The sequence below is a fragment of the Amblyraja radiata genome, chromosome 1 (assembly GCF_010909765.2).
Source record: "Amblyraja radiata isolate CabotCenter1 chromosome 1, sAmbRad1.1.pri, whole genome shotgun sequence".
Classification (NCBI taxonomy): Eukaryota; Metazoa; Chordata; class Chondrichthyes; order Rajiformes; family Rajidae; genus Amblyraja; species Amblyraja radiata.
Window position 1 is genome coordinate 126996824 of NC_045956.1, and position 15935 is coordinate 127012758.

At 45.3% G+C, this 15935-nt stretch overlaps 1 protein-coding gene across 1 annotated transcript in view; it reads right to left on the minus strand.

Moving 5' to 3' along the window:
- The window catches only part of LOC116982761 (granzyme K-like), a 38650-nt gene extending 26728 nt beyond the window's left edge, over positions 1–11922 (minus strand). Inside the window, exon 1 of the mRNA XM_033036220.1 lies at positions 11786–11922. Within this exon, the coding sequence (XP_032892111.1) occupies positions 11786–11922 (137 nt within the window). The remainder of the gene's footprint in view (positions 1–11785) is intronic.
- Positions 11923–15935: the final 4013 nt, after the last annotated feature.

The following is a 15935-nucleotide window of genomic DNA, read 5'->3' on the forward strand; positions in this document are numbered from 1 at the left end:
TCACTCTATACCCATGACTGCGTAGCGAACCACAGTGCGAACTCCATCATCAAGTTCGCTGACGACACCACTATTGTGGGGCGTATCACTGATGGGGATGAGTCAGAGTACAGAAGAGAGATCGAGCAACTGTCCATATGGTGCCAGCGCAATAACCTGGCCCTGAACACCAGCAAAACCAAGGAACTGATTGTGGACTTTGGAAGGAGTAGGAGGGGGACCCACAGCCCCATTTATATCAACGGGTCGATGGTTGAAAGGGTCAAGAACTTCAAATTCCTGGGGGTGCACATCTCTGAAGATCTTTCCTGGTCCGAGAACACTAACGCAATTATCAAAAAAGCTCATCAGCGCCTCTACTTCCTGAGAAGATTACGGAGAGTCGGATGGATTGTCAAGGAAGACTCTCTCTAACTTCTACAGGTGCACCGTCGAGAGCATGCTGACCGGTTGCATCGTGGCTTGGTTCGGCAATTTGAGCGCCCTGGAGAGGAAAAGACTACAAAAAGTAGTAAACACTGCCCAGTCCATCATCGGCTCTGACCTTCCTTCCATCGAGAGGATTTATCGCAGTCGCTGCCTCAAAAAGGCTGGCAGTATCATCAAAGACCCACACCATCCTGGCCACACACTCATCTCCCTGCTACCTTCAGGTAGAAGGTACAGGAGCCTGAAGACTGCAACAACCAGGTTCAGGAATAGCTACTTCCCCTCAGCCATCAGGCTATTAAACCTGGCTCGGACAAAACTCTGATTATTAGCAACCACTTTCTGTTATTTGCACTACCAGTTTATTTATTCATGTGTGTATATATTTATATCATGGTATATGGACACATTTATCTGTTTTGTAGTAAATGCCTACTATTTTCTGTGTGTTTTAAGCAAAGCAAGAATTTCATTGTCCTATACAGGGACACATGACAATAAACTCACTTGAACTTGAACTTGAACTTTTAAACTGAGATTTTATTTTTTAAATTCCTCAAGCTGAATAGTCTTTGTCCAGCTACGTTTTAGGTGAATTTTTACACCAGAACAGACAGGAATTTGGGGTTTTTGAACGGACTTAAAAAAAAAAAAGAGAACGACATGATGGCAGCGTCCACGGGCTACAGCGGAAACCTTGGCACTTTTGACGAGAGTAGAGAGCCTTTCAGCTCCTATATGGAGAGAGCAAACGTGTTTTTCACGGCAAACAATATAATGGAGATTAGTGTTGAAGGAGAGATAGTGACTGAAACAAATAATGCCGGTTGTGAACACATGAAAGCGATTCTGCTCACGGAGATCAGTCCTGAAGTGTACGACACACTCGTGAATCTCCTTGCACCCATAAAGGCAAAAGACGTGCCATTCAATGACATTATAAAGAAGTTGGAGGAGCAATTCAACCCAAAGCCTCTGGAAATTGCAGAAAGCTATAAATTTGGCACTAGAAACCAGAAGCAGAATGAGACAATCAATGAGTACATTGTTGCCTTTAAAACTTAACTTTACACTATAACTTTGGAACCTTTCTTGGACGAGCACTACGCAACAGATTTGTTTGTGGTCTAGTGGATGAACGAGTTCAGTCCAAACTCATGAACATTCCAGATCTCACATTCGAGAAAGCAAGCAAGATTGCTACCACAATGGAGATGGCATCAAAGAATGCTCGTGAGTTTCGTCCATCACGAACTGCAGTGGCCGTTTACAGTCACAAGGCAGTGCCTATGGCCAAACCAAGAGGCGCTAAACCAAAACCAAAGTAATAATAATAATAATAATAATAATAATAATAATATCTTTTATTGTCATTGCATGTCAGTGCAATGAGATTTAGTGTGCAGCTCCACTGATGAACAAGAAAGGTAAATAAATACAATACATAAATAAGCAAGCTGAATTGATTGACGTGACCATCTGAGGGAGACTGTCCAAAGGGGGTGGGTGGGGCGGCACTCATTAGGGCCGGTTCAGAGCCGCTATAGCTCTTGGGATAAAACTGTTCCTGAGTCTGGAGGTTCGGGCGTAGAAGGCCTTGTAACGTCTGCCGGAGGGAAGTAGTTGAAACAGACCGTGGCAGGAGTGTGATGAGTCCTTATGGATGCTGAGGGCCTTCCTGAGGCACCGCGTGTGGTAGATGCCCTCCAAAGCTGGTAGCTCTGTCCCGATGATCCGCTGAGCTCTGTTGACGACGCGCTGAAGAGCTCTCCTCTCCGCCTCCGTGCAGCTGAGATACCACACAGAGATGCCATACGTTAGTATGCTCTCTGTGGTGCAGCAGTAGAACGTTGTCCGCAGCTGTTGAGGCAGACCAGTCTTTTTTAGTGTCCTCAGGAAGAGCAGTCGTTGTGGGAAGCCGGGTTCAGCCAGTTGTTATCTTTGCAATGGTAATCACTCATCCAAATTTTGTCAGTTCAAAATGGCTAAGTGCTCTAACTGCCAGAAGAAAGGCCATAATGTCTCAGCGTGTCGGGCCAAGCTTAAAACAGGAAACCAACAAACTGCAGGAAACAAGCGACAACACCAGAGAGGAGTTCACAACTTGGCGATGAACACAGATGAACTTGGGTTGTATACCATTATGTAACCAACATCGATAAGCCTACAAACAGCCAAGACAAGGACTTTCCAACTAAAATATTGATAAATGAACAGTTAATCGATATGTGTATTGACACGGCAGCAGATTGTTCGGTCATGAGCAAAGACCTGTACGAAACAAAGTTCCCACATATACCATTGTTTTAAAGTAGGGTCAAGCTGAGAACCTGCAAGGACAAAGTTTTGGAGACATGTGGACAAATTAACTGTAAAGTTCAGCATAATGGTCAGTCAGTAACTCTACCCATCAGAGTGGCTGCAGAAATAAACCAATCCTCCTTGGAAAGGATTAGCTGAGTAGAATAGAATTAGACTGGAAGAACATTTTCAGTGTCAATTTCTCCAAATCACATCTTGCAAACGTCATAAGCAAACATGCAAACATTTTTGCTGACAGTTACACGGGAATAACAGGGTACTCTGCACACATTCCATTTAAGCAAGATGTGAGACCTGTGTATTGTCGACCAATACCTGTACCATATGCACTAAAGCAACAAGTGGGGAAAGAACTCGACAGGTTAGAACGGAATGGAGTGTTTGTGAAGACAGACCAGAGTAATTGGGCAACGGCAACTGTAGCCGTACCTGTAAATAAGTGATCAAACACACTTGTACTTTACACTAGTCTTTAATGAGAACACAGGGTTAAACACACACCAGCAGTCACTGTCTCCAGTCTGCTACTGTACTGCGCAGAAGGAAAAGAAGGCGTTATTATAATTGGTAACTAAGGCGTGGTTAGTGGTATTGAGATAGCTATATTATTGGTTGCATGCATAAACCATCTACAGTACCCAAGGCTGATAAAACTGTTCAACAATATTTGGTGACTACAAAGTCACAATCAACCAAGCCGTTGATGACGAACAATATCCGTTACCAACCTCGCAAGATCTGTACGCAAAACTTAGCGGAGCAAGAGTCTTCACTAAACTGGATTTGTCTCACGCTTACGCCAAACTCAATGTCAACAAGGAAAGTCAGCAGTACTTGACTATCAACACACATAAGGGCTTGTATTCATATATAAAGCTGCCCTATAGAAACATAGAAACATAGAAAATAGGTGCAGGAGTAGGCCATTCGGCCCTTCGACCCTGCACCGCCATTCAATATGATCATGGCTGATCATCCAACTCAGTATCCTGTACCTGCCTTCTCTCCATACCCCCTGATACCTTTAGCCACAAGGGCCACATCTAACTCCCTCTTAAATATAGCCAATGAACTGGCCTCAACTACCTTCTGTGGCAGAGAATTCCAGAGATTCACCACTCTCTGTGTGGAAAATGTTTTTCTCACCTCGGTCTTAAAAGATTTCCCCCTTATCCTTAAACTGTGACTCCTTGTTCTGGACTTCCCCAACATCGGGAACAATCTTCCTGCATCTAGCCTGTCCAACCCTATGGTGTGAAATCTTCCCAGAAATAATCCAGTCTGTCATGGACAAAATGTTACAAGGCATTCCACACTGTGTGTACAACCAGGATGACCTACTGATATTCACAGAGGGCATGGTGGAACATCTGGAAATCCTTGAGCTAGTTCTCACACGACTGCCACGATGTCAAACTGCAACAAAGTAAATGTGCATTTGTGCAGTCAGAGGTGGTCTACTTTGGACTCAAAGTAGGTGCCAGCGGATATCACCCTGTGAAGGCGAAAGTTTAAGCAATAGTAAATGCTCCAAACCCAACAATGTGTCAGAGCTACGATCAGAGCTACGATCATGTGCAAGATGGCGCCGGTGTGTGTGGCTGCTCGTCTGTCGCTCTGTCTGTGTTTGGTGTTTTTTGGCACTATACAGGTAAAGTCTCTGCTGGTGTACGACCGTCAATCTCTCCAAGATCTACGACATAATGTCGGTGCGTTTGTCGGTGCGTTTGAATATAATACCCTGCCACCGTTCTTATCCGGAACCTCGACTCACCTGGACTGGGCCTTGCCTCGAAGGAAGCGTCGCCGTCGCCGTGGAAAGCGCGGCGGTCGACTGGTGAGTTTTAGACTGGGTGCGCCCGGGCTCCCTTGTCAGCGACTTCTTCGTGGGCCTCGCCTTCGGGGTCTCCAGCCCGGTGCTTTTCAGCTGCCACCGGACCATCTCCTCCCAGAGGGTACAGAGCGCTGCCTGCCTGCTGCGGCCTGGAGAGCTGCCCGGACACGCCGCCTCGGAGGGGAGGGGGGCAGCCTCAAGGTGAGCCCGCTCTTCCGGGGTCTCCAGCCTGGTGCTTCTCAGCTGCCACCGGACCAACTCCTCCCGGAAGGTGTAGAGGGCTGCCCGCCTGCTACGGCCCGGAAAACTGGCCGGACACGCCGCCTCGGAGGGGACGGGGGCGGTCGCCGGGTGTGCCGGCTGCTTCAGGTTGCTCCTTTCTCCCCCGCTCCCCCCCTACCCGCTTACGATCGGAGGCTGCAGCGGGACCGGCTCCGCTCCCCCTGCTCTCCTCGACTCCGCCATCGCGGGGTGAATATCCGGAACCTGCGGACACTGCCCCGGGCTCCCCGATCTGCAGACCTAAAGAGTCCATCCCCTTCCCGGGTTGGCCTGGTGATCGCCAGATCGCTGGCAAACAAGACTTTTATTTTGAGGGACTTTTTCTGCTCCCGGGCCCTGGACTTCCTCTGTGTGACAGAGACTTGGATCGGTCCTGGTGAGTGCAGCGCTTTTACTGAACTTTTGCCGGCGGGCTGCTCTTATTTCAACTCGCCACGGATGTCGGGCCGTGGAGGTGGAATTGCAGTCATTTATAAAAGCAATTTTAAATGCAAACAGTGCACTGCATTATCAACGTTCTCCAGCTTTGAGGCTACTTTATTTGAGGTGGGTCGCTCCGACACGGTGCTTTGTGCTGTCATCTACCGACCCCCCAAATACCACAAGGACTTTGTGTCTGACTTTTCTGAGTTTCTGGCTGGGATTATGCCCAACTATGACCGTGTCCTTATGGTTGGGGATTTTAACATACACGTGTGCTGTCCTGATAAGCCGTTGGCGAAGGACTTTTTAAGTCTTATTGATTCTTTTAATTTTGTGCAGTGTGTGTCTGGTCCCACACACGAACATGGACATACATTGGACCTTGTTCTCTCCTATGGCTTGCCTGTATTAAACTTGGAGGTCTGTGATAGTGTGTTTTCTGATCACATGCCTGTACTGTTTGATGTTGGTTTTTCCAGTGCTGCAGTTAGACCTGTATCGTCTGCTCGGCGCTGTCGGTCCTTTAACCCTTCTGCTGCTGGCCAATTCTCTGCTGCTTTTGATCAGCTCTGTGCCCCCTCTGCGTCCACTCCCCTTGGTACGGAGGAGATTAGTTCTTGGTTCCACTCCTCCTGCACAACTATACTGGACTCTGTGGCTCCTTTAAAAACTTTGCAGCCCAGAGCTAAACCCGAGCCCTGGTTCAGTGACGCAACTCGTACAGCTCGACGGGATTGTCGCAGAGCTGAATGAAAGTGGAAGAAGGACAGGCTGCAGGTTTCATCGCAAATCCTAAAGAACAGCTGGCGAAATTACCAAAATACTGTTAAAGAGGCCAAAAGATATTACCTGTCTAATATAATAGTGGCTAAGCGTCACGACCCACGCGTATTATTCAAAACTATTGATTCTGTTTTAAATGCCCCACAGCCTGTTTGCTTGGAAGCATCGTCCGAATTGTGCAATGACTTCCTGCACTTCTTTATCAATAAGGTCGTTTCTATAAGGGCTCTCATCTCAGCTCCTGCCTCTGACCCCTCTGTTCCGGCCCCATGCCTGGTGGCATTTGAAAAGTTTGTGCCTCTGACATTGTCGGGTCTAGAGGATGTGGTTAGGCATATTAAGCCGTCGGGTTCCCCCTGTGATGCTGTCCCTCCTCTTCTTTTTAAAGAGGTTTTCCCGAGTATAGGGCAGTCGGTTCTCGCCATCATAAACAGTAGCTTGTGTTCTGGGGTTGTCCCCATAAATTTTAAACATGCTGTAGTGCAACCACTACTTAAGAAACCAGGCCTGGATCAAACTGATCTGGCCAATTTTAGGCCGATCTCCAAGTTGCCTTTTATCTCTAAGATCATGGAGAAGGTAGTTTATGCGCAGCTGAAACTCTTCCTGGATGAGCACAATATTCGGGAGGTTTTCCAGTCTGGATTCAAGGCTATGCATAGCACAGAGTCGGCTCTGCTAAGGGTCTTCAACGACATCCTCTTGGCAAACGACTCAGGTAATTATGTGGTTCTTGTCTTGCTGGACCTATCTGCCGCCTTCGATACAGTGGACCATGGAATTTTAATTTCCCGACTACAGCACCAAGTGGGCATTTGTGGCAGTGCCCTGGGATGGTTCAGGTCCTATCTGGCAGACAGAACCATGCGTGTAAGCCTTGCTGGCTTTGAATCCTCCTCCACTCCCTTGGTATATGGGGTTCCACAGGGCTCAATTTTAGGGCCCCTGCTCTTCTCTTTATACCTACTTCCTCTGGGCTCAATTTTAAGAAGGCATGGCATCTCCTTTCACTTTTATGCAGATGATAGCCAGTTATATATGCCACTCAGGAAAGAAGACGACTATTCTCTAAAATCACTTCTGTCTTGTCTTGAGGACATTAAGTCCTGGATGGCCTTAAACTTTCTGGGACTTAATGAAGAGAAGACAGAGGTGATTTTGTTTGGCCCCAATGGCTGCCGTGAACCTCCCTTTGTTGACTTGGGTCCACTGGCATTGTCTGTAAAGCCACCCGTCTTGAACCTGGGTTTTAGGATGGACGGTGATTTTAAACTAGACAAACAAATAGGCGCGGTGGTTAAGTCCAGCTTCTTTCACCTAAGGAAGCTGGCAAAGGTGAAGCCCATTCTCGAGCGGGAGCATTTTGAAACAGTAATCCATGCCTTTATTACATCTAGGCTGGATTACTGTAACGCACTCTACTCTGGAGTCGCACGAGCTTCATTGGCTCGTCTCCAGCTTGTTCAAAATGCTGCCGCTCGCCTTTTGACTGGAACTCGAAAGAGGGAGCACATTACGCCAATTTTGGCCTCCCTACACTGGCTCCCAGTGCACTTTCGAGTTCATTTCAAAATTCTTTTATTTGTTTTTAAATCGTTGAATGGGCTCGCCCCGCCTTACCTCTCTGAGCTGCTCCACCTATATGCTCCTGCCCGGTGCCTCAGGTCAGCTGATCAGCTGCTCCTTGAGGTACCAAGGTCTATGCGGAAGCTCAGAGGGGATAGAGCCTTTTCTGTTGCTGCTCCGGCACTCTGGAACACCTTGCCGCTGCACATCAGACAGGCCCCCTCACTGTCCATCTTCAAATCCTCCCTAAAAACACATTTTTATTCTTTGGCTTTCGACACTGGCTGAGGCATTGCTCCTGTTTTTAGTGCTTTTAATGTCTTTTAATTTTTTGTGTGTTTTTTATAGTCCTTCGTTTTACGGTTTTTAATGTTTTTTAATTGTTTGTAATAGCTTTTTGTTCATGAGTTCTCATGTACAGCACTTTGTGGCAACTGTAGTTGTTTAAAGTGCTTTATAAATAAAGTTATTATTATTATTCCTTGGGATGGTGCAGTTCTATGCACGATTTATTCCAGATTTAGCAACTGTGCTAAAGCCACTACATCATCTGTGACAAAAAGATGCGAAATGGATGTGGGGAAAGGAACAGCAATGTGCATTTGACATCTGCAAGGAAAACTTGACAAGTGACAAAATGCTAGTTCACTACGATACGACAGGCGAGATGAAACTTGCTTGTGATGCTTCAAGTTATCTCGCACATAATGAATGACGGACAGGAAAAGCCTATTGTTTTTGCATCCCGCACCCTGTCATCGAGTGAACGCAATTATGCACAGATAGAAAAGGAAGCACTCAGCATCGTGTTCGGAATCACAAAATTCCATCAGTTTCTTCTCGGCAGACCATTCACCCTGGTGACTGATCACAAGCCACTACTAGTGATACTTGGGCCCAAGTCAGCTACACCTTCCATGGCGGCATCAAGGATGCGGCGCTGGGCAATTTTGCTGTCCCAGTATGACTACAAGGTGGAGTACAGAAGCTCCAAGTGCAACGCAGTTGCAGATGCGTTGTCCCGGTTGCCCCATGAGAACTCTGACGTGGGAAGTGAGAACTCAATCTACACACTGCAAGTTGTAGATGAAGACTTTCCAGTGACTACAACAGAAATTGCAGCAGAAACAAAGAAAGACAATGTGCTGAAGTGGGTTTATGAACAGACATTGAATGGATGGACTGAAATCGATAGTGGATTGAACTCAGTTCTGAACTCAGAGCTGAAGCTTTTCCTTAATCGATGCCATGAATTATCATGTGAGCAGGGATGCGTTAAGTGGGGTTACAGAGTGGTTGTACCAGTCTTTGAGAAACAAAATTATGAATGAACTTCATGCCGAACATCCTGGCATAGTAAGCAAGAAGTCAATTGCCAGAAGCTTTGTGTATTGGCCTGGTATTGACAGTGACATCAAATCACTGGTGAGCAAATGTAGCGGCTGCCACAATTGTCGGAGTAAACCACCAAAAATACCACTGCCACCCTGGTCATGGCCAAGTAGACATTTTCAGAGAGTTCATGTAGATTTTTGTGAAAAGGGTAATGATCACTTTCTGGTGCTAGTAGATATAGGTATGTTGCAAAAGTTACCTTCAGCGGCGCTGCAGTTCTGTCGCTGCCCGTGTGCGCGACTTTGGCGCCTTTGAGAGGGGGGCGGGTTGAAAACGCGATATTCTCTAGGCTATTGAAATCGAGGTTGTTCAGCCTGCTTAGTTGCTGACGAAAAATCGCTGCGACATTCGTTCGCTGCAGTTATTTTTAAACTAAATTGGGTTATTTAATTGTTATAGTAGATTAAAAATCATCCTGTAAAGCCGTGAACACCGACAACGGGACGGATCTTATGTAGGGGACAAGGCAAGGTAGGCTGTTTATTTTTACATTAAAAAGTTCTTCTTAAGATCCCTTTATTCAAAATTTTAAGTTGCGAGAAGGTGACTTGGGGGCCCATCCGAACAAGCAGTGTTTTTCATGCTGACATGGGCTTCAAAATCACTGCTATCGCAACGTTCCAAACCAGCGCGTTCCACAAAATCCCACTCGCAAGCTGATTTAAATGGCCATTAATTTCCAGCAATTAAACACTAAATTCCTTCCATTTGGCCCATAAATTAATGACAATGAGATTTAAAAATCATGTTATATTGTGAATTCTTGTGTGAATGTTCTTTGGACTCTTAGGCTATTTAAAAATGTAAATCTTTTCTTAAGAAATGGATAGATATTTAGATCTAGTAATTGAATTTTGGAATTAGCTACAATTGGGTAACTAACTAATTATATGCTTTAATTTCAGGTCATCCAAGTAAGATTGTTTAATATTTGTTTCAGAATGCTTCAATCTATAATAACTGAACATTTCTTTCAGTTCACTTAATTTAAAAAAAAGTTATGGCCATTTGACTGTCCTTGATCACAACTTTTGCATTAAGTCAATGGAAAATCAATAGGGAACAAGATGCTAATTTCCGAGTATGAAAATGGCCATAACTTTTTTAATACTGAAGATATGAAAGTGAATTAGGTGTCAAATTAAACTTATTTTTATGCTTTATCTGATGGGATAAATTGCAGACTTGATTTTTTAAATCTCAAAATGTTGTAACATTGCTAGTGGATAGTCATTCCAAATGGATTGAGGTTAAGCATATGGGGTCAAGCACTACTACTGAGCATACCATAGATGAGTTGAGACCAATTTTTGCATGCCATGGTTTACCGGAAGAACTTGTTTCTGATAACGGGCCTCAGTTTCATTCAGATCGTTTCAAAGAGTTCATGCAGCAGAATGGTGTAAAACACCCACTTGTTCCCCCATACAATCCAGCCTCTAATGGGGCGGCAGAAAGGTCTGTTAGAATAGTCAAATGTACTCTCAAGAAACAGGTTTTGCAGGGTAGTTCAAAGCTCAGCATGAAATATCCTTTGGCTAGTTTCTTGCTGAAGTACAGAACCACACCACACACAACAGGTTACTCACCTGCAGAACTGTTGATGAAGAGAAGGTTAAGAATACGCATAAGTCTAGTTCAACCCAATTTAGCCTCGAGAGTTGAACAAAAAACGCCATTTTAACTCCCACAAAAAGGAGAGGTACTTCAAGCCAGATGAGCAGGTTCATGTTCTCATTCCTCCCAACAAGTCCAGTCAAGACAAATGGGATGTTGGGAAAAAGATACTTAGTTGAAGTTGGAGATAGGAGCAAAAGTGTTCATGTTGATCAAATGAGTCCAGACAAAAATGAACCAAAAACTTAGCATGAAGTCCTAATCCCTGAGTTTTTATCTGAGAGTGAGTTGGAAGAGACTACTGTGATTGAACACAAAGTTCAGTTGGTACAGACAAAGAAACAGATTCCTCTGGTCAAAGTCAGGGTTATAAAACAGAGCCAAACAAGCCTACAGTTGAGTCAACACCTAAACCTGTTTCACCTGTTACACCTGTTCATGTTAGATGATCAGGCAGGATCCGTAAACCAGTAGTCAGATTAGGTTTGTAAATTAAGTAACTCACTGGGTAAAATGAAAATGTGTAAATATGTTAAATAAATATATTATGCTTATCATTTAAGATTTCAAAAATACTGGTTTAAATCAAGTATCACAACAACAAGATTGTAGTTAGATTTAATACTTAAAAAAAAGGAGAATAATGTCTTCATGTATATTCATTTATATGTTAATGAGTTGTTGGTGTATATAAGCAGGGAATGTTGGGTAATAAACCTCTCTCTCTCGTGATCCAGGCAGCCTGCGTGTAAGTTGTTATTCATTCTGCCATCCAGAATATAACACTCTTTCCTATTTATTCCCCATATCCCTTGATTTTGCTAGCCCCAAGAGCTACATGTAACTCGCTCTTGAAAACATCCAGTGAATTGGCCTCCACTGCCTTCTGTGGCAGAAAATTCCACAGATTCACAACTCTCTGCATGAAGAAAGTTTGTCCTCATCTCAGTCCTAACTGGCCTACCCTTTATTGTTAAACTGTGGCCCCAGGTTCTGAACTCCCCCAACATCGGGAACATTTTTCCTGCAGTTACTGTAAGTGAAAATGGACCAGTCATGCAGGATGCTTTCTCCAACCACCCCCATTTGAAGGCCACTATCTTCTACCGTTTCTACCCAGTGCATGGTACTTACTTCCAGCAGCCACTGGTTGTCCACAAGGTTACACCGAACCGCAGCCTGTCCATGCCGGTCACCAGGGCGAATTCGGCACAGAGAATCTCACAGCAGTGGCGCAATGCTTCCGACGCCTCCGACGGCCTGGGATTCATCTTTATGGTTGACGCTTTCTTGTCCCTTCAGTTCAAGGGGGAACTAGGGTTGGGCAATAAATGCCAGTCTTTTCAATAATATCCCCAATTCACAAGAACATCTCACAAACCAAAAAAGGCATAGAAAATGCAAGTGTTTAAGTATACTAACATTCTTGTGTGTTCTAATAATTCTGAGCATTAAAAGCACCACCACAGAAAAAACAACTTTAATTAACAGTTTTCAATAGTTATTCAAGAAGCAAATAAAAGACACAATGATCCAATAGACAATGACAGTGCCATCAATTCAAGCTTGTGAGAGATAGTCAAAGAGTCATGCAGCATGGAAAGAGGCCCTTCTGCCCACCGTGTCCATCCTGAATGCCATGCTAGTCAACACTAATGCCATTTTTTGTCACTTGGCCTATTTACCAGTGCTTCAGCTACTCATCAAAGTATGTAGAGTCGTCGAGCTGTACAGCACGGAAATTGGCCTTAACTCATCTATGCCAATCGCAATTGCTGCCATTATGTCAGTATCCCTCTATTCATTTTACTTGTCCAGGTACCTACTCAAATGCCTTTTAAACATTATATTTGTTTCTGCCTCTACCACCTCCTCTGGCAGCTCATTCTGTATAACCAACACCCTCCGTTAGTAAAGCTTGCTGTTCAGATCTCTTTGAAGCATTCCTCTCTTCTCATTTTAAACCTATGTCCTTTTGCTTTAGATTACCATAAAGAGTAGAGTGGTCATCACAACTCCACACAGTAATACAGTAAACCCTCGCAATAATGGACCACGGGGAGAAGGATAGTGTCCGTTATCCCCAATTGTCCGCTATAAATGAGTGAGGGGGTTAAAATGTAACCCTAGGCTGGGAGAGAAACATGGCATTGCAGGGAGTTAATCAAGCAGGGATTCACAGGCCAGAGAGCTGCAGAGCCCCCGACGATGCAGGCGGTGCCCAGGGATGGGTCGGTTTCTCAAGTCAAGTCAAGTCAAGTCAAGTTTATTCGTCACATACACATACGAGATGTGCAGTGAAATGAAAGTGACAATGCTCGCGGACTTTGTGCAAAAAGACAAACAAACAACCAACCAAACAAACTATAAACACAATCATAAACACACACATATTATTTTACATATTAAATATTGGAAGAAAATATTCCGTAAAGTTAGTCCCTGGTGAGATGGGAGTTTACAGTCCGAATGGCCTCTGGGAAGAAACTCCTTCTCAACCTCTCCGTTCTCACTGCATGGCAGCAGAGGCGTTTGCCTGACCGTAGCAGCTGGAACAGTCCATTGCAGGGGTGGAAGGGGTCTCCCATGATTTTATTGGCTCTGGAGTTGCACCTCCTGTTGTATAGTTCCTGCAGGGGGGCGAGTGAAGTTCCCATAGTGCGTTCGGCCGAACGCACTACTCTCTGCAGAGCCTTCTTGTCCTGGGCAGAGCAATTCCCAAACCAGATGGTAATATTTCCGGACAAGATGCTTTCCACAGCCGCTGAGTAGAAGCACTCGAGGATCCTCGGAGACACTCTGAATTTCCTCAATTGCCTGAGGTGGTAAAGGCGCTGCCTTGCCTTACTCACGAGTGCTGCGGCGTGTGATGTCCATGTCATATCCTCAGAGATGTGGACTCCCAGATATTTAAAACACCTCACCCTATCCACAGTATCCCCATTTATCCTCAATGGTGTGTACGTCCTCGGATGATGTGCCCTCCTAAAGTCCACGATCAGCTCCTAAGTTTTTTTGATGTTCAAGAGGAGGCTGTTCTGGCACCAGAGTGCCAGATCAGCCACCTCCTCCCGGTAGGCCTTCTCATCGTTGTCTGAGATCAGGCCCACCAGTACAGTGTCATCAGCAAACTTAATTATTGAGTTGGAGCTGAACCTAGCCACACAGTCATGTGTGTACAGGGAGTACAGTAGGGGGCTGAGGACGCAACCCTGGGGCGATCCTGTGCTCAGGGTGAGGGACTTTGATGTATTCTGTCCCATCTTGACTACCTGGGGCCTGGCGGCGAGAAAGTCCAGGGCCCAGGCACACAGGGGGGTGTTGAGCCCTAATTCCAGTAGCTTCCTGGCCAGTCTGGTGGGGACTATCGTGTTGAAGGCTGAACTGAAGTCTATGAACAGCATCCTCACATAGCCCCCCTTCTGGCTGTCAAGATGAGAGCGGTGTGCAAAACCTGGGAGACCGCATCGTCCGTGGATCTGTTCGGACGGTATGCGAACTGCAACGGGTCCATGTTGCGAGGGAGGAAGGCGCAGATTCATGGTCACGCTGCCTTCATGGTTCTCACTCTCTCTGTTCCCGCATCCAGAAGTAAGCCACGTGGAACCAGCTTGTTGAGTAAATGGCGGTGGGGTGGGTGATGCAACAGCAGCCTCGGCCCGCTATAACCAAAATCAGTGATATAAAGGTACATTATTACGAGGGTTTACTGTAGTCCAACAGCCTCACATTTTGTACAGCAGCAACATGATGTCCCAACTTTTACTCAAAACCATGTCTCTATTTTCTTAGAAGTTTAAATAAATTTGGCATGTCACAGAATATTCTACCATTGTTCTGCAGGTGAACTGTAAAAAGTATCCTGGCTGATTGCAGCATGGTCCAGTGTGGTGATTTCAATGCACATGTAATGTGTAGTGCTTGCGATTGCAGAGTCCTTCCCAAGATGATTCAGCTCTTTCTTTGGTTTACCTCACAGATTTAGTTTAGTTTAGAGCTACAGCAAGGAAGGATGCCTTCGGCCCACTGGATCCGCACCGACCAGCGATTCCTGCACATTAACACTATCCTACACACAAGAGGGACAATTTACATTTCCAAGCCAATTAACTACAAACCTGTACATCTTTGGAGTGTGGGAGGAAACCAAAGATCTCAGACAAAACCCACACGGTCATGGCGGCGAACGTACAAACTCGGTACAGGCTGCACTCATGGTCCGGATTGAACCCGGGCCTCTGGCGCTGTGAGCGCTGTAAGGCAGCAACTCTACCGCTGCACCACCCTGCCCTACAATATTTGAACGTTGATTATGTGCAGGACAAACCATACACCATCTATCTATATAATTAAAAGTTTAAACTTGACCACTTCTTGTTTGCACTGTATATTGATTTTAGAAAAAACGCGACCACTTACGGCTGTGATGTTTGGCCATCTTTCTCAGTCCCCCTCCGCTCCTCAAGTGCACAGGATTTTTCCCATCGATGAAAAATAAAACTTATTAATGTTTAAAAAATGTTGAGATTCTCTCACCTGTCAATCACGCCATGAAGTGGGAGGAGGAGGGACTATAAACCCTGAAGTGTGGACGTGGCTCAGTCTTTGTTAGATGGGGGAGGGAGAGGCCACGACTCTCAGTCTGAGCTGTGAGTCAGGTGAACTCTGAACACATGTCTACTAAACTATGAGTGTGGTTTTATGTTGTGTATTTGGAACTGTGATTTTAAGGAATAAATGTTTTTATGTGCCTTTAAACTGTGCCTTTAAACTGTGTCTTTAAACTGTGCCTTTAAACTGTGCCTTTAAACTGTGTGGCTAATTGAAGATGTGCGGCTAATTGAAGATGTGCGGCTAATTGAAGATGTGTGGCTAATTGAAAATGTGTGGCTATTGCAACTGTGCCTTTTGCAACTGCACTGTTGTAACTGTGTGCCTATTGGAAATGCGTGCCTTTTGCAACTGTGTGCTTTTGCAACTGTGCCTTTTGCAACTGTGTTTGAAAGGAATAAATACTTTATTAGGTCCAACCGTGTTTGCTGCAAAATTCCCGCTCATTTCTTGATTTCCGCTTTGTGGACAGGTAATGCTGATTGCGTCATTTCTGGTGAGTGCAGAGGTCGTGCTGAACGTGGAAGTGTTGCTGACTGCGGAAGGCCCAGAGTGGAGATGCTGCACTCAACCGTTTGAATATTCAAAATCATTTACTGCCATATGTATGGTGTGTGTATGTGTGAGTGTATGTGTGTGAGTGTATGTGTGTGAGTGTATGTGTGTGAGTGTA